The sequence below is a fragment of the Anoplopoma fimbria genome, chromosome 18 (genome assembly GCF_027596085.1).
Source record: "Anoplopoma fimbria isolate UVic2021 breed Golden Eagle Sablefish chromosome 18, Afim_UVic_2022, whole genome shotgun sequence".
NCBI lineage: Eukaryota > Metazoa > Chordata > Actinopteri > Perciformes > Anoplopomatidae > Anoplopoma > Anoplopoma fimbria.
In genome coordinates, this window is record NC_072466.1 from 19,343,182 (window position 1) to 19,362,955 (window position 19,774).

The 19,774-nt window shown below is 40.9% G+C and overlaps 1 protein-coding gene across 1 annotated transcript; it reads right to left on the bottom strand.

Annotated features, from left to right (window-relative positions):
- Window positions 1-1,763: 1,763 nt before the first annotated feature.
- sptlc2b (serine palmitoyltransferase, long chain base subunit 2b) lies at window positions 1,764-18,793 on the bottom strand. Its single transcript, XM_054618139.1, has 12 exons — window positions 18,525-18,793; window positions 15,379-15,573; window positions 14,742-14,896; window positions 14,059-14,207; window positions 13,345-13,469; window positions 11,279-11,372; window positions 10,516-10,621; window positions 9,274-9,493; window positions 8,210-8,336; window positions 6,010-6,145; window positions 5,575-5,704; window positions 1,764-3,569 (listed from the first exon to the last, which is right to left on the bottom strand). The coding sequence occupies exons 1-12, from the start codon at window positions 18,666-18,668 to the stop codon at window positions 3,456-3,458; spliced, it is 1,695 nt and encodes a 564-aa protein (XP_054474114.1). The 5' UTR covers window positions 18,669-18,793; the 3' UTR covers window positions 1,764-3,455.
- Window positions 18,794-19,774: the final 981 nt, after the last annotated feature.

Here is a 19,774-nt window from a genome sequence, read left to right on the forward strand (position 1 = left end):
CCCAGCTGGTCTCCCGTCTGTCACAGACTTCCGACTTCGGGGACAAATGAAGTTTTTTTTTAGGACCCGTCAGTCTGGAAGTGTCGCACTTTATGAAGATGCGCACCAGGTATCCAGCGCGCTATCCATGTCTGGCACCATCGCACTTCGAACTCAGCGATTTATTTTTCTTCCCCCCCCCCCATAAAAACGCAGTTGCAAGAGCTTTTAAGTAGCAGAGTGGAAGTGAAATGCCCCCACGCAGAATCTCTCCCCGTCCGCACCGACGCTTGCTTATTCAACTACTTCAAAAACCTGTGAGTCATCCCCGCCGCCGTGGGGTGGGTGTTTTCTTCCGATACATTGACATCTGGAGTTCATAGTGTGCTGCTGTGCGTTGTTTGCTATCTGTGTGATGCGTTAATCCCGTTATCCAGCTGAGGTTCCATCCACGACTTCGAGGTCGATGTGTGCACTCAGCAGCCCAGCCAACCGGTTTTCGGTAAACTCGCCTTTTACGCACGCATTCAGAAGGTTGATGCTGAAGGAGTTGGGGGGGGGGAAGCTTATTGCTCACAGCTGTGTGTGTGTGTGTGTGTGTGTGTGTGTGTGTGTGTGTGTGTGTGTGTGTGTGTGTCTTGATAAGGTACCAGGTTTAGTTTACATAGAACCAGGGGCGCCGCTAGGGATTTTGGGCCCCATGAAAAGAATCTTTACAGGGCCCCCAACACAGCGGCAAAAAATTTTTGATGCTATTTTACATACAATTATGCATTTTAATGGTATTTTTTTGATGTGTGATTATATGTTAGTTAATAACTTAGTGTCATTATTTTTTCTGTATTATAATTTCATCATCATTAGGGGGCCTCTCTGGGCCCCCCTCCATCATGGGCCCCTAGAATCCGTCTCCTTTACCCCCCCTTTTCGGCGCCCCTGCATAGAACCTCCAGTATGCTACATGGCAGGACATGAAGTGGACCTGTACTCAAATGAGAAATGTACATGAAATTAAAATGCAAAACAAATGTGAATAATATAGAATTGGAAAAAAAGTGTTTACTTGTTCCTACAACTCAAGTTCTATTTTAGGCTTGTTTTGCCATTTTCTAACCTACATAAACAAGTCATTATCTCGTCCCGCTGGCAAACGATTTCATTAAAAATACCATTTTAGACTGGAGTGAATGACTGGCCGACATGGAATGCTGTGTAATGGCAGGATGTCAGTGACTTGTGAGTCAAAAAGGCTTTCAAACATGTTTGCCATGAGCTTTTAAGTTGTGACTACAGTCTCTGTGTGTGTGTGTGTGTGTGTGTGTGTGTGTGTGTGTGTGTGTGTGTGTGTGTGTGTGTGTGTGTGTGTGTGTGTGTGTGTGTGTGTCCACTGTAAATAAACACAAACCCATTCCAGATACTTGATACAAAGAAAGTGATTTAATCTTTGCAGCAGCAGTTTCCAACAGCACGGTCAACAAACATCATGGCTTTACAAACTCCTGGAAGTGGTTTATCTTCAACCCAAATACAATTCCAAGGGCAAAAGCAACCGGTAAGCAGGTTTCCAATGGTCACTGCAGGTCAGTTTGCCAGTGTTTATGGCAGGCACGCGGGGAAAACTGTAACCTTACATGAAAGAGCTCCAAGCAACTCAAACATTTTTGATAATCTCTCTCCACTTTCATTCCTCAGTTTCAATGAGGTTCACCTGGCTGAGAGAAACAGTCTCGTTGCTGTTTACATTTACATTTTTGCCTCTATAGACAGAAACGCTGAGACCTTAGACACTGCATGGTATAACAGACGGCTTGAGAGGAAACTTTGACTCTTTTTTTTTAACGTCAGAGATCACATTTCTGAAGAGTGCCATTCTAGACCATAGTCATCTATTCCATGATAAATATTTTGTTAATTGAAAGCAAATGCGTCACAGAGTTCTTATTCAAGTCATTTTTCGTTGAAGAAAAACAACAATATTGGAATGACAACAACGCAGTTAATATCCAATGGATGTACTGTTAAAAAGCTGTCGCGCTAAAATGCAAAAATAACATCAACAAAGCTTCTCAAAACTTGAGTTGAGTGAAATCACTTTGATGAACATTTAGAGGAATGGTCACATTGCCAGACAACTGCCAGCTTTCTGACTGGCTGGATTAAGTGGTAGAACATAAACACACATATGAACATTAAATACCAGTGACATGTAAAAACACTTGACACTGAAAGCAAGTTGATATGGAATGTCATTCCAGAAGATGACCAAAGAAGATAAATCATTAGAAAAAAAACGATGACGTTTGAAGCATCCCCAAACAAATCCTGCAAATATCAGTGACTACGTCATCTGTGCATGTACAATGCCCGTCAGTAGTGCCGGCACTGAAGTTAAGACGTGTGGATAGTCGGTTAAAACACACACTGGGACACATTTGGAGCTGCCTTTCAGATAAAAATAAGATAGCTGATGGGTGAGAAGGACATTTTGAATAAATAAAGCTGTCTGTAAATCAGATGAGCGTGGAAGCGGCATCGTCATACATACAGATCTAAGTGACAGCGTGTCATGTGCTCAGAGATCGGCGACAATGCGGATTCACATGAAAGCATTTAGGCAATAAGAGTTTAGCAATAAAAAATAAAGATCACACATGTAGCTCATTAGCTTATAGAAATGTTAAAGACACTGGGCTCAAGTTTTTGAGTGCAGGTGTAAACAGTAAATAAGGCTGAAAAATATCTCTAGAAAATAGGCAATAAAAGTATTCTTTCTCTGTTAAATGTTTTCGTTTGGAACAGCTGCTTTGCATTTAAAAGAGAAAAGGTAGAAAACATATCTATACATATACATCCTTTGGTAAGGTTAAAGAACCCAGTATCCTATACTCCATTCAAGTAAAATTGATTAGAAAAAAGCCATCAGATAAATACATATGGAGTACATCTGCTAATGTTACTCCTGTGAAATAATGTATCTCTATTTGAGGTTTGGGATGCTACACTAAGGCAGCATTACCTTACTTTGGGATAAATAATATTTACATATATTTTATTTTCCTGTGCTCATCATAGCCACTGCCATGATCTGGTGTCTTATTATTATTGTATTTTTTTTCCAAGTGCATGAGTAGGAACTCATTGCAAAAAAAAAAAATGTCTACAAAATGTTGTTATTATTGCACAAATAAGATACACATTCAATGTGCACACAGGAAAGGGCTTGATGTGAGACAGATGCAGTCACAATAAGTTAGGAGGAACTGAGGGGACGCACACAAAGCTGTGGGGCATCAGCTGAACAGGCTGCACACAGGCTGATGAGCGGTGCAGGTTTCAAAAGGGTGGACCTGTCAAGACTTTGGTTCTGGTGAGTCCACGGGAGGCTGCTGTGAGGAGAAATGTGGGCAGGACTGACTGGCTCAGAGGAAAATGAAGGACATCAGAGAAGGTTTTGTGAGGGCAGTGTGTGATGCTGCTCAGTCCTGAAGCAGGCTCTCCTCGGCCATCCACCCAAGCGAGGGAAGAGGCTGTTCACGTCTGGAGTATTTCAGCTGCAGCAGGTCGCCCACTTCGTCTGTGGCCCCCAACGCCTGGCAAGGAACAAGGGATTGCATTAGTTTTAATCCAAATAAGATAAGAGAGAGATAAGATAAGATAATCCTTTATTAGTCCCGCAGCGGGGAAATTTGCAGGCTTACAACAGCGTAGAGTAAAGTGCACACAAGAGACATAGTAGAAGACAAGATAAAAAATAAAAAATGAAAAATAAGATAAAACAAGTATTATAAATAAGCAATAAAAAAAACAGTAGAAAAAACAACAATAACGGAAATATATTTACAGACAGAAAAAAACAATTTTAACTATTATTGCACAGTGTAATGTGTAATGTATTGCACAGGTTTTTATTGTCATGTGTCATGTGGTCTGCTGGGAGCAGAGCTGGTTGTGCAGCCTGACAGCAGCAGGAAGGAAGGACCTGCGGTACCTCTCCTTCACACACCGGGGGTGAAGCAGCCGGTGGCTGAAGGAGCTGCACAGAGCTGCCAGGGTGTCCTGCATGGGGTGGGAGGTGTTGTTCATCAGGGATGACAGCTTGGCCATCATCCTCCTGTCTCCCACCACCTCCACCGTATCCAGTGGACACCCCAGCACACTGCTGGCCTTCCTGACAAGCTTGTTGAGTCTCTTCTTGTCTGCTGCTGAGATGCTGCTGCTCCAGCGGACCACTGCATAAAAGATGGCTGATGCCACCACAGAGTTGAAAAAACCTCAGTCTCCTCAGCAGATAGAGTCTGCCCTCAGCAGATACAGTCTGCAATAGTATTTGTCATCAAAATTTGAAGACAGAGAGAAAGAAAAAGGATGAGCAGTTTACACACTGGCTTGACAACTTGAGAGAGTTGTATTTGCAGGTGCTAAATGAAGTGATGAGCCTAAATCACACATGGGTTTTTCACTGAACTATTGAAGAAGGGGGGGGATCTCAAAGCAAAGTTGAAAGGAATGCTGCCTGCATAGTCAACAACTGAACAGAAACTACTCCACGTCTTTCCACAAGAGGTTGTATCAGCATTGCAACACTGCAGGGCACCTGGAAACAATTTACCTACCTCCTGACCTTTTTTCTGGTTCCATGCTTTGAGAAATAGCGAGGGCTGGCTGTTCCGAAGACGGAAAAAGCGGCTCCTCAAAGTGCTCTACAAAGGCAGGCTGATGCCCTTTAAATGGATTATTACACACGGTGTTGACATGCTCCTCAGTAAGATGAATGAAGTGTCTTTGGAGAGACAGAGCAGCTCAAATAAAAGTCTCCATCTCAGCCAACCTGTAATACTTGGAGGCAGCTTGGCCTTTCAAGTTCCTTTATAATAAAGGACACATTGGGAGCCTAAATTATTCAACAGGCACACTGAATATGTGGACAGACACACATACACACTCGTCCATGGAAAAGTGTCAGTCAGCACTCGGGCAGGCAGGTAGTCATCCATGGATTAAAAGAAACCTTTATCGTGTGGAGGATAAAATGGAGTCTTCAGCAATAAATGTCTGTCCTGTAACAACATCGCTTGCTCCGGATCAAGTGGTGAAGAGGACAGGCTGATCGGAAATCAGATATCTTACTCTTCTGTCTTCTGTCTGTCTTACTATATTGTCCAGAAAGTGGTTTTACTGATCTCCCCCGATACAGAAAGAGGTGATCATCTTACGGATGCATACAAGAGATGACAGTGGAGCTAATGCAAATATCCTTAGAGCCTTTTTCCAGTTTGTGCTGACATGCTTATGACCATTTAAAATGATTTTTATGCTCCACTGCATGTGGAAACTTGTTAAGAAAAGGTAAGAGACCCACTGATTAATATGTCACCCATCATCAGCCAGTCCCTTTTAGTGGTTAGAAATAAAACTGTAAACCTATGTCTCTTCTGGAAATGGAAATTTTATAATACAATTTTAACCTGGATTTCTTTGCATTATAGATTTTTGAAACTGTGCTGCATTCACCGTTTATATATTTAGGATAAATAGAGATACATTCTTTCATTTTGTGTTTGGGCCAGTGATCAGACCTGTTATTGGATGACTTACTGTGTCAAGCATCTCTCTGGTATGGGCTGCGGACACACAGAAACGCGCCCTCGACTCGATGATGGGTGTTGCTGGGAAGCCGACAACCACTGTGCCAATGTTTCTCTTCAACATCTCCCGACCAAAGGCCCTTAAAAGCAATGGCAACATTAGGCACAACAAAATGGAACTGACGACATGATCTCTTCACCACATCTTAGATGGCCCTCTCTTTTATGTGTGAAACTGAAATCATTAACAGTTTTCCACAAACTTAGTCAGATTCTATTTTGGAAAAGAGACAACAGTGAGAAAAGTCATTCAAATTAGAGCATGGGCCAAAAATGTCATTTCTAAATGAGAAATCATTTAGGAGATTAGCCATCCTAATTATCTTTGATGTTTAAAAGCATTGAAAATACATGAAATAATAATAAATGCAGGAGAATACCATACCCAATTTTGGCAGGCATGTAGAGCATCATGGGTACTACAGGGGAGTCATCGTTTCCATAGATGATGAAGCCCATTTCACGAAGTTTCCTGCGGAAGTAGGTGGTGTTCTCTGAGAGCTGTCTGAGGCGGTCAGCACCTGAACAGGGGAGAAAAAACAGAAGGTTATTCACCAATGTGGGCATACATCTCTTATCAAGCTTATTTCTGTTACTCTGATGGACAAGAGTTGAAGTACCATGGTAAGTTAACTTATATTCAGTAGGTCTTGAGGTGGAAAGCCTGCCTTACTCTACTCTAGCTGTAGCTTAACACCATGAGCGAAGACAATGTTTCTAACTGGGGAGAAAAAGCATAAGAAAACTGTTGCAACCTTGATTTTTTTTTTTTTTGGATTAACTTTCTAATTTATCACCAGGCCTTGGCATGTAGTTGACATTATCATCAGGTAAGGGATTGGAAATTCCTCTACCCAGCCATTTGGGGTGGTGGGGTTTTTCCTGAGGGGTCTTTGAATTCTGAAGACATTGAGGTTTAGAGCTGTGATGACTTTCCCTGCTTTACGCATTGCACGCAAACACGCACGCACGCAAACACGCACGCCTTTATGTCCCGTCTACATGTTTGATTGATGTGAGCTTCAAACAACAAATGTCCATTCTGATGCAGGCGTCCCCAGCTATTTGGACGCAGGAAAAAACTGTTAGCAGGCAGCTCAACCGTCACTTTGACTCTGTGTCAGTGTCTGAATCTTCAAAGGCCTGAATTTCAAACAGTGATGGGTCTGCAACCAATCAGCCCGTCAGTCTCCTACAAGGAAACTTGTCAGGCTACGTTGTTAGGTCAGCCAGTCAGCCTTCTCTTCTCAGACATGGTTTGGAGAAAGAGTTGATGACATGGTGGAACAGTCATACTTTATAGGTTGCTCCAGGTGTTTATTCCTGTACCTAATAATTGAATGAATGGGGAGCAAGGTAATCTGATCTCAAGTCAGCATTTTAAGGTAGGCTGCATCAATCAAGCCTCGTAAAGAGTAAAGGGGAGCCGTCCTGCTAAAAAAACACGACTTAGTGACCAGTTTGCGTGTGTGGGTGATGAGTCCAACAGGGTTGGATCTGCACAGACCTCCGGCCCTAAGCACCATGCTGCTTTGAACCCAGCATGAAGCCAAAGAAGCACACGTAAAAGCAAACATCTGAAAGTCATAAAGGCAGAGGGGAGGAGAGTCAACATACCACCACTTCAAGACCTTCCATCAACCTGGTCACACATCAGCTTTAAAAATGTGTATCCCGAAAGATAATGACAAGAGGAGGCTGCTGCAGTGGACGACAGCGAGACCTTCAACTATTCAAACCATGCTGAAGAGACACAAACTGCAGGTTTCATCATGCCATCATCAGAATGGATAGAGTAAAAAAACTTTTAAGAGGAACTCGTCCGCTTACAAAAGTTGTCTTCAAAGTTTTAAAACACTATCTCAAATTATTGGAAAATAGGAATCATAAAAATAAAAAATAAATAAAAAAAACTTTGTTATACAGTTTTAAATAGAAAGGACTCCCTAATATTCTAAAAACAGCTCTGTGGCTTTCCATCATTTCTAGAATGGGTTTACACACCATACGGTTTGATAAGGCTGTCTAACACATCTGTATTTACTGGTAAATAATTGCCAGTTGACTGTAGATCGTAGCCTTTATCTCCTGGCTCGGAAGGAAACATTTACAAGGTAAACAAGCACACTCAGTATGAAGCAATCAAAGTACAAAAGGTGGCAAAGATGAGGTGAGTTGAATGCTGTAGTAACTAAACTCTGACAGCCAGTCCTTTGGTTTGCAGGAATGAATTTAGTCTGAAACTTAAGCTTATACTGACATCATGTGGTCATTGATGGAACTGTGCAACTGAAATGACATCTCAGACTGACACAATTTCAAAATTGCTGCAACCACAAGTAAAAAAATAAGCAAGAAAATCTCCCCAAGAAGAGCTTCCTCAGTCCACGACGAACTAAACATTTATCATTAGCTTCAATTTGGCATGCTGTGCTTAGCCAAATCTCCAATCTACATTTCTACTTGCTCTGTGTCTTTCCCACCTTAGGTCTTCTGCAAATGGTACCCAATATAAAAGAAGATGTCTATCGCCCCTCTATCTTTGGATCTTTGCACTTTTGTTAGTATCATGTTCTGGCACCTACCGAGTGTGGTCCCATCCTCCCCCATGATGCTCTTCATAGAGGTGATGATCTGCTGGACCACAGGAGGGGACATGGAGGTAGCGTACAGGGCGCTGTGAGAGTGGCAACGCAGGTAGTCGATCAGCTCCTGACAGAGAAATTACATTTAAGTCACTTTTATTTTCCAATAACACTGGGGACAACAATACATTTAATCTGGTTAATGTGCCAACACCGGAGACAGTAACAAGTTTCAGGACACATATTGTAAAGAGAGACAGTTGTTCCAATGTAGCAGCACTAATGGATAAAATCCTTATTGATACAATTCTGACTTTTGCATTTTGATTTTTGAAATATTACAATATTCATATTGTTTCTTGTAAAACATAATCTTTGTATCATTGATAGACAATGAAATCCCAGCGATACAAAGTTTGTTACTGAGGCTAATTATTACTGATGGTGAGACTATATTTTTCAATGCAGTTCAATCAATAGAATAATTTAAAAAAAAAACATAATCATTATCATAATAATTAGCACATTCTGATGCAGGAGAAAATGTAATTGATTACATAAGCAGCTTTCTTTATAACTAAATAAACAATATTTCAGTAATGCACCATCATATGGGCCTTTTGAGCATGATGACTGTATATAGAGTATTTTACACTGTAACATTTTTTATGTTTCAGCCTGTCATTTCTGTTTTAAAGTTAATCGTTTATCTGTATGCTTATGCTGGCGCTGTATTTGTATATTTTTCTTAACCTAGGCCAACTGAAAGAGCATTGTTTGCAGCTCTACTCTGACTGAAAATGAAAGCTTACACTGAATGAATTCCTTTTCAGTAGAACAGGAAGCAACATTTCCCATTGCTGTTAAACAGTAATACCCAAACTAAATGACACACATGCTGGGTAGTTGTTGAAGTTGTGTAATTGCTAAGGTCCCTAAAGAGGATGAGAAAGTGTTCCAGCTACTGTAGTCAGTATGCTTCAGAATTTCCCTAACACAGAAGGCTTTATATCCCACTGTCTGAACTCACAGCCTTAGTTATATCTGTACAAGAGTTCACCAACCTTTTTGCCTCCAATGTATCCTCCAGCAGCCCCGAAGCTCTTGGTAAATGTTCCCATCATGATGTCCACATCTTTGGGATCCAGGCCGAAGTAGTCCACCACTCCCCTGCCGTTAGGCCCCAGAGCCCCGATACTGTGGGCCTCATCCAGGTACAGATACGCCTTGTAGCGCTTCTTCAGAGCAACGACCTCCGGGAGACGCACGATGGACCCCTCCATACTTCAGGACAACAAATAATGAGAAAAATCAACAAATGCAGAGTGGTCCCACATCTCATCACTAGTTATGACACACTTGGACTAAAACATAAACAGTGCATTTGAATGGGATGAGCTGTCTCACTTACTTATCTATATTCGGCCCTAAGCTCCTTGATGGAAGAATACAGTAGTAGTAGGAAACTTTTTGCTTTGAAAATCCCAGTGGAAAAACACTATGCATTAGTACAGTGCATTGAGTATGTTTCACCGGGAACCTATTGATCAACAGGATTGATGCCTTTATAGTAAGTAGACTGCAAAAGACCTGGAACATTGTATGCTTGAAATAGAGTGGGAACACTTTCAAATAGCCATTATTATGTATATTTAAACAGGGAGTGCTGCCATTATGGCTAAAACTGTGTCTGAACTATAAATAGACATTCAAACTTTGTCCCAATGCCAAGTCAGCAGTGAATCAGGCATCAAGTGAAATGAATGCAGAGAATGTTCCTACATTGTAATATAAGCTGAAGTATGACTTCCCTTATCTTAAGATGGGGACCTCTTCATACTCTTAAAAACGCCTTTAAGACATTATGGTGTCACACTGCAAAGCTATTGATTTACTAAGCCTGTCCGAAACACGCAACACTCCAACTACTGGTATGACATCATACACACCAATGGCAATGTCACTGAAAAAAATAGCAAAATACAACACATTACTATTTGTATGAAAGTGTTTTCATGCTTACAAAATGCAGGCGCTCATAAAAAATAAGGTAACAAATGCACTCCCAGTCAAGCTAAAGAAACATGAATGAGTCCTCACCCTGCCAACTGTGGGTGTCAAGCAATTGGCAGTAAACAATGTGATAATGTCATGTGATACAGCAGTGGTAAAAATACACGGTGAAATAACGAGAAAAGGATAACGTAACACCTAATTAGCTAAGTTAACTTAATCGTCTAGCTCAAGCAAGCATGTATGTTTGTGTATATGCACTGCACACGTGTGAGAGAAGACATTATGTATACCTGTATATGCCCTCCACCACAATGAGAATTTTCTTCCAGGGTCTGTGTGTTCTCGGCTGCCCGTGAGCGATAGCATCTCTCAGCAGCTTCTCCAGGCTTTGCATGTCTACAATAGAAACAAAACAAAAAAACATTTGTTGTCTAAGGATATATTTTCACTCACCTTAAGTAATATGAGAGCTTTTTTTTAATGAATGGATGAGTGTCAATATTTTATGATCACAGCCCTTTGAAACATTGAGAGCGTTTTTAGCAGGCCACCTGCCTGTTTCCTGTTGTCGAGTGTGAGCTTGGATAACTATAAGTCAGGATCTCTGGTGACTGTGTGTATTCGACAACCCCACCACAAAAAGAAAATACATTTAAAACACCACACCTACAAATGTGCGATTCAACATAGGACATAAGAGTTCTACATTTAGAACTCTTATGTTCTATATTGAATCACACATTTGCACATTGGTGCACATTTGTATTACATTTAGTAAATGTAGAAGTGTAGAAATTAAGTAAAAGAACACATGTTGTAAGACAATCTGAAAGGAGTGACGTAACTTGCTGCAACTTGCTGCAACATGTTAAATGTATTTGCTCTCGTGTTAGGTAAAGCAGATTATAGCTAAATCCTGTCTCATAGTTTCGAAAGAGCCACTGTTGCCACTTTAATCCTGTGTTCTGTTACTGCAGACAATTGGGTGTACTCTAATTCTCCATTCTATCTTACTGTTCTTGAGTAATGTGCTCATTATTAGAGGTCACCTACTGTTGTGTTTGAAGACCCGAATTGTGGATCCTGACAGGCGGGCACCCAGCACCAGAGAGGCGTGATTCAGCTCGTCACTCAGAATAAGACAACCCTAAAATCAAGAAGAAAAGACATTCTTTTAAAACTAGTTTGGTTTTTACTTAGCTGATGATCTCAGTTCATACAAAAGAACAGCAGCAATCCCTAACTAGCCAGAGAAGTCAAATATCATTCAGTGAGAAATAATCAAGTAACAACAGTATTTAAAACTACTCTTGCATAATTGTAATACCCCAGGATTTCACTTGCTGGGAGGGTTTTAGTGTTGAGCAATGTTGAGATCTGTGGAGCATACCCGCAGGGTGACCAATGATCTATGCTTGTTCAGGTTATGCTGTTCACATGAACCTTTACTACTCTGCGATGAAGTATACCTGTTGCCATGAATAGATGTACTAACATAATAATGCCCATATATGGTTTCCACCCTTAGAAAAGCAGGAAAAGGTCCTACCCTCTTCTTTTTTGTTTGGCAAATCATTTTATTTCCAATCTTTTTTATTTATTTATTGGGAAACAATGATCTCTATTAAAATGTGTGATGGTTTTATATTGAAATTATAATGGACCCATAACCCTGTGTAAAGTTATGATAAATTAAGACCCATGTTAAATAAAAGCCAGAATAAGATTTATCTATCTTTGTATAAGCTTCTCATATAGAGTTTGATATCCACATGCACTGATCATAACCACGCAAAAGTGTTTTAAAAATGGAAATATTTTGTTCATTAGATCATAAATACAGCTGACACCTTATCCACGTCCTAAAGTTAACACACAAACATTCAGACGGGTCTCATAATTTCCTCTGGTCAGTGAATGATGGGCTTGTTACACAACACACACTTCTACCAGGACATAACGACGTGAGATATCAGTGACGTGTTTAGTTAAGAATTTATGAAGACTGGTGACAAGGGCAGTAAAAGCGGATATTAAATGGTGCTAACTTTTTAAGGACCGGAGTATTGATAAGCTCCAATGTTTTTGGTAATTGATTCTTTAATGCTTTGTTGTAGCTTATTTTCAGGCTGCAGCATCTCCTCTGCTCACAATCTTGGGGTTAAGTGTTTTGCCCAAGGATACATCGATATGGACCGGGGATCAAACCGCCGATCCTCTGATTGAAGGACGACCCTGCTCTCCCCTGAGCCACAGTCACCCACACACACACCCGAAGTTAATCAGCAGAGGGAGGACAGTCTTCTTCATTCAGACATTTTAGATTTGTTTCAAGGTGTGTGTGTGTGTATGTGTGTGTATGTGTATGTGTATGTGTATGTGTGTGTGTGTGTGTGTGTGTGTGTGTGTATGTATATATATATAGTTAATAGTGACTTGTTCTGTCTTAAACACCATTATTGCTGCTCCTGCTGCTTGCACAATATTTTGTTATATTTAAAATATAAATGAATTCTGATCCTTTTCTTTATGTATTCTTTTTAAATACATATTATTTTTTTAGTAAAGGAAAGATAACTGAAAAAAAGTAAAGAATAAGTATAAGTAAAAGAGCATCGATAAAATCCTAACAATAACCATCCCTACCAGTGACTCAAATACTTACTGTCTTACTGTAAACTTCTCTCTCTCATTGTTCTGTTTTTTACTCATGTGGTTGTCAGGAAATGTGTTATTTGACTCACAAGGTACGTGCGCACATTTGTTGGGGGAGAACAACAGGGGCTGGGAAAGGTCAAATATCAATCTCCAACCCCCTGCACTCAAGATGTTTTGAAAGCTTTGGCTGGACGCTGGTGTGTTGTGGAACAGTCTGAACTCTTCTAACATGGCCGTACGTCTGAAAATGTAGCTTGTTTTCACATTACACAGGAAACTGTGTTTTTCCTTAACAGTAAAACTGTTAATGACCCTTGCATACATTTACAGTATGAGTACAGGGGACAATGTAGCTTAAAAAACAAAAAAAATAAAGTCAAAGTGATGAACTCAAGAGGAACAGGATGTTCTAGCGAGATCAAAAAAAAAAAAAATCAAAGGAAGTGAATGAAATTCCATACCTTCCCGGTGAGGACAGGAATGTTCATGGAGTTGGTTGCAAAGCCCATGCCAAAAGCCATGGATGACTCAACACCCAGGAACCTGGCAACCAACTGCTCCAGCTCCTCGTGAATGTCCAGGTTCCCTGGAAACGACATCATCTCAGTTTGACTACATCTTCCCATCAGTGAACTGTCACTTGCAGAGTTGCATTAAGGGAGAAATGTATAAGTGGCACCTATGGAGTTTTTGACCTCTAGTAGCACTATGAAGCTGGTTCTCTACGAGTGGGTTCCTGTTTTGTTAATGTCGTGCACAAGGACACGCATGCGTAACGCGATACACAGTCCTACATAGTGGTGCGATGTACCAACAAAGGTAAGGAGAAAAGAAAAAGACTGAAAGCTAGGATATAAACAATGCTGGATTTGAGCTAAAAACACTACAAAAGTTTTTCTTTTGCTTAAGATCGCAAGATTCAATACATGCAGCTCCTACCTGAACACTTCACTATATTTCAAACTCAACCTTTCAGTCCTTTAAAACCATTTAAGCCTGCTGCCTCCCTTATACACTAAAAGAACAACGGACAGTAGAGGGAGCAAATGTTCACCAGCTGAGGTCCTTCTGATCTAGAATGTATTCAATTTTATGATAAAAGCACTCTTAGATAATGACAAATCATGAAAGCTTCTAAGAAAAAAGATCTTCTAGCTTTGTATATTTATCCTTACCCATCTCACAGCGAGAGCTTGCCACTCCAAGGCCATACTTTTCCGTGGCCTCAAACGCAGCATTGGCACAAGCCCCGGTATTCTCAGCAAAGCCCAGGTAATTGTATGAGCCCATGTTGATGACGTCCTTCACCACTCTGCCTGTTTGCCTGAGAGAGACAGAGAATTGGTACCCCGACTCCGAGCTAAATAGAAATAATTATCTACAACATGTGTGCCTGCATGCCCTGGTTGCCTGGCAACAATTATTTGATCAATGTTATCCTTTATTATCACAGAGCATGACAAATGGCAGTTACAATAGTTTTTTTTCCCCTCGAGGGAATTCAGCTGGCATAGTTCCTATTAAACTGTACATACCAATGAGATGAAAAGGAAAATATGACACAATTCTCACTGGTTCAAGGCAGTTTGCATATACAAGTGCATTTTTTTTTAACATCAAAGAACTCAAGCAGTTCTTGTAAAACATTGACTTAAGATGTTTGAAGTGTCCTTGAGGTAACAACAGGAAATAAGATGAGTAATGAAACAAAATTCAAATCAATTATATGCCACTCATTTCAATTTTGTGCTGTATTGATATCGGACTGTTTAGAAACGCCTTGATTGTAAATCCACCACGCGCACATACAGACACAGAACAACAAACACTCATAGCCAACCACAATGCAGCAACTTACTCGAAGGTCCAATTGTAGTCGTGAGAAACGCTCTCCACCAGGTCCATCTTGGCACCAGGGACACTACAGATGGGTCTGTTCCAGTTGTCTCGGATTCTCATGTACAAGTTCCTGGTGTAAAAGTTCTCAAAGTCCTGATAGAGGGGGACAAAATCCTGCATGGGGGGGACCATGGGAAAGTGTGAGTGATTTCTTAATAGCATGTCTCTGCAGTTCATTGTATTCCAAACGAGATATCCTTCCTCTGTAGCAACTGAGGGCACCAGTCAATGATTGCTGTTGAACCAGATATAATAGGTGTGACAACATAGTGTGAAACACTTGAAACACTGTGACAGCTGATGTAGCGGGAGGTGACTTGCACCGCAGTTCTTTTCTAAGATTAGATATCTGAAAATCTATGTCTGAAACCATCAATGCAGTGCTCTAATCAAAGTAAAAGTATATCTTGCAGCTTGTGCTTACAAAACAAAACAGGAATAATCATGAGTAGTTTCTAAAAGAAAGTCTTGAATGATTGGTCTCACTAAGGAGATTCTGTTACTGAATTAACCTTGAATGCCTTCACATTGAGTTTGTTTTTAAAATCAGCCTTTGGATTCAAAAGAAGCCTTATTTTTTTTTTTAAAAACGTTACCTTCTGCTCCTCTTTCTCCCGAGCCACGTGGCACTTCTCGATGCTCCAGTGGCGAAGGAAATCTCGGAGGTAGCCAAAGACGGTGAGGATGCCATAGCCCATGTAGGTGAGCACGGCCACAAGTAGAGGTGTCTCCTCAAATGATTCCGCAAAGGGCTTCTTGTACAAGCTGGAGTTGTGTGTGGCATTTTGGTTCTGAGGAACAATAAAGTGAAATAATTAGTAATAACACACACACAACAACACATTAAATGTACCCCAGCAGGCAGCCCAATAAATTGGGATACAAGCTGGGCACACACTAGACAACAACAGGGCTGATTTGTTCAAATTCAGTTTTTTGTTTTTTTTAAAAGAGTTAGAAACCTAATAAAGGCTACAATAAGCGCAATAATTCATGGAGACCTAACCATGCCCAGGTCCCCTTGGACAAGTGAGCAGTGAAATGGCCATCAACCCAGGGTTCTAATTCACTGAGCTTTATGAAAAGCAATATTGATCTAGGATTATTGGACCTTATCAAATGTGGCCACACACTGGAGGTGCTCCACCAAAAAATAAATAAATACTTGCATCATTGGAGCTGGACTGTGAACTGTGGATCTACAAAACCAATGTTTAACAAAAGAGGGTGGTAACTCATTACAGGCTCAGCCCCGCAGCTTAGCAACCGTACCTCACGTGACCAGTCATGCTTCTCCAAGAATTACTTCTGAGTCAGGGAACAGGAGAGCACAGCACTGTGTGTGCGCGCGTGTGTGTGTGTGTGTGTGTGTGTGTGTGTGTGTGTGTGTGTGTGTGTGTGTGTGTGTGTGTGTGTGTGTGTTGTTTAAAGCAAGTCAAACAGGTCCCTTTCTCTGGAGTAAAAAAAATATTCCTTGAAAGTGCAGCAGACCAGAAGCCATAGTGTTTGAACTGTGAAACAGGCAGCACAGAAACACATTCACTTCCAGGTTCATCGTTCAAAGAGGCTTTTACATACTGATGCCAACCACAGCAGCTTAATACAGCTTGATTGATTGAAGTCTTTATCTTTAATACCTGTGGACAGGTAGACATGTGTGTGTATGTCTGTTCTGAGGAAGAGCATCCAATCAACAAGCTCTATGGAAATCTGCTCTTTAATAAGATTGCTCTGCAATTCAAGAGATGATGATCATATTGCATTGCACTGTGTAGACAATAACACATGGTGTATGTTTTTTTTATCAAATAAGTGAGTTCATCTTCTCAATTAACAATTGAAAAAGCGATTGCATTTTTACTGAGCGACATTGACAATACCATCACAGCTGAAAGCTGTTAGTGAGATATTTATTCCTACCTCGTAAAAATCTTGCTTCTTACCATTTCCTACTTTGTCAATATGGGGAATTATGGCCAGTTTGATAGGGAGAGATCCGTTTTCCAGCTACAGACTCAGACCCAGGAAGACATTTATTACCAGTGTGTGACTGAGACTCAGACATACTGTGAAATGGTCTAAATATTACATTTGTTAAAATGAGTTTACAGACAGAGAGCAGTCACTTTGACCAGCTGATTTTAAGAAACACTGAAGATACATCCATAAGAGACACAGCATTCATAAGCACCCTGGTTCCTCTTTTAAACATAATGTCTGAGTGCGCCTTACTCCAATTTCAGTTGCCTTATCAAGTACCAGCAGAGCTTATATCCCAGCAGGAAGACATGATGTACCTTTTCAATGTTGATAGCAATCCTAAGCATTACTAACCTTTAAGTGCTTAAATGCTGTGAATAATCATTCGGGTTTGTCCAATCACACAGTTTAACATCATTAAAAAAAATGAACACACTGGAATAGTTCATCTGAGAGGTGTAAAACAATCATCCATTGTAAAACTGAATTTGTTAGCCTCCTCGCCCCAAATACTTACAAAGTAAGTTAAGTACTTTCCTGTTTCAACTTGGAATTCAACAAACATCTGATAGCAGTGTCAGTAGGGGTATATGTCCTGCAGGTCTGGCTTAACTTCTGCCAAGATTGAGACATTATATGCATAATGATGTAGTTGGTTTGACAGCCAAAGCATCTGGGCCTAATTGTGTAAATCCACTTTATGTTGCCATCAGCAGCTTTATGCTTTTTGCAAGTCTGGAATTTGAAGTTCTCATTCATGAGAGAGATGCATTTCTCACACAGCATGTGTAGTTTTTTAGATATTGCTTCTGTGTTGAACTTAAACAACAGGGGAAAAAAAGTGTGTACTTTGTGTGTGGCTACCCCACCTCCACAATCACACACACACACACACACACACACACACACACACACACACACACACACACACACACACACACACACACACACAGAGACTTTGTTTTCATTCCACCCTAGGAGGGGGCCACACCCTTCATAGCCTGGAGACATTCCTCTCCCGCAGAGGTGTCATGTGGAAGACTGGCCTGCTCTGGCCCCGCCCCCTCTCTCCCAGGAGACAGACAGCTCTCTGGTAATGACACGGCCTGGGCCCTGGCCGTGTCCACACTGGGACCAGTGTAAACAGAGACCGGTCTACACAACAGAGTGTAAGGTTACAGAAGAGTCCCTACTGCCATGCTCCCTGATCAGGTGGCGTGTGGAACGATACCATTAAAACAAGAAGTTTAAAAAAGGCAAAACAACGTACTACTGGTTAAGATCTCAATTTGTAACCAAAAAAAAAATAAAAAATATCCCAGCATGTTATTCATATTTCGTTTTTAGATAAGTCATGTGACGGAAAAATAAAACCAGAGCGACGTTCACAATTCCCCGGTTGCAAATGGTTACAGCTGGCTGGAAATGTGTTGCAGAATATAACTAATACCAGGCATAGGGCGTTATATAAACTATACAAGCTTAACTGACTAGCAGCATTAGCACCGTTTTACAGTTTACTTGTGAGGTGACGCTAGGCTGTCGTCATATAGCAGCTGACACTGTAGGTATGCCCGAAACACAACTTACTTACCCCAAAACAAGTATATAAAGCCGCTATAGAAACACCGAGAAGGCAACCAATAACACACGATTTAAAATGATTGTTTCCATTCAAACTATTATTAATACACACAGTACCGAAGAAAACAATGCTTGTTTACGGTCCTCCCCTGTGGAACAGTCGGCGGTTGGGCCTTACCCTCTCCCTGGGGCGACGATACTTCTGTGGCTGTTGAAACAGGCAGTGGTTCTTCACGAAGCCATTTTTGCTCGATTTTTTGCCGTTTGAGGTACGGTGACAGGCATCTCCGTTTAGCAGCTTGTTCGCGGAGGTTTCCGTCATCTTTGTCGGCCGTCTGCAACTGAAAATGTCAAGATATGAAGTTTCCCAACTAGTGTAATGTCAATCGTGAAGTCATGTATGAGCTTATAGAAGAAGACAGATTCAACGCCCACTATGCCCTGTGACTGAACGAGCCCGCCGGAAATGCACGCCCCCGAGTAGTTTCATTGGCCGATGAACTCCAGTACAAAGATCGTCTATAAGAAAACGATTTATAAATCTAACCAAGGCTGATTTAATCGAGGACAGTGCGGTCATGTCCTTTGTATTTAGGCTCTATTGGGGGAATTCGAGGGCTTTTCTCAATTAGGGGAGGTTTACATTCCACATGTTTTAAACGTTGTAAAATATTTCTAAAAAAAATTGTCTTTAAATTTGACTACCTTTATGCCAATTAACGATTAACAGGTTCACAAATTCTCCATCAGTTTTATCCTGCAATTGTCGACCATTTGGGCAATTAAGAAATGGCAGAAGGTCCAAGCTTTTTTTCTGTAGGCTCTGTGTAAAAAAATAATCCAACAATTAACTGAATAAATAAGATATGATCAATCTAAATATAAACCCAAAAATAAATCAGAGGGCTCTTTGGTGAATGGCCAACATCTTTTGTAATTGACTGATAATGTCTGTGGCATGTTAATTTTCAACAGTGTGAGGGCTCTTTTCCTACCTCTCACTCTTTGCTAGGCGTCACCTCTCTTCAGCGTGAAGACGTCCATATGACCAAAGCCCCCTTTAACCCCGCCCATGTAATTAACCCACAATAACCTTTGCTTAGGCGTCAGCCCAGTAACCTTTTCCAGTGACGCTATTTCTCACCTGGGCTGGGGAGATGCAAAACAAGGGTCAAGGTGATTACCACAGGAACAAAAAGGAATGGAAAAAGCCACACGGGCCAGTTGTCACCTATGTGTATCAGGTGGTTAAGAGTCTACTTTGCAGTAAAGGAAAATCTCTCATCTCTTTCCCAAAGCATTTGTGTTATGGCTATGAAATAATTGAGTGGATTATATGACTTTTAACTGCCCATTAAAATGCAGCAAACATCGAACACATCGTGTGACTGATGTTAAAGTGTAACCTGTGTACTACGAGGCAAAGGC

Coding starts and splice junctions, on each gene's coding strand:
- sptlc2b (XM_054618139.1), bottom strand. CDS start 18,668: ATGACGGAAACCTCCGCGAACAAGCTGCTAAACGGAGATGCCTGTCAC. Junction 15,574..18,524: donor ATCGTCGCCCCAGGGAGAGG/GTAAGGCCCAAC, acceptor ATTGTTCCTCAG/AACCAAAATGCCACACACAA. Junction 14,897..15,378: donor GGGAGAAAGAGGAGCAGAAG/GTAACGTTTTTA, acceptor CCCCCCATGCAG/GATTTTGTCCCCCTCTATCA.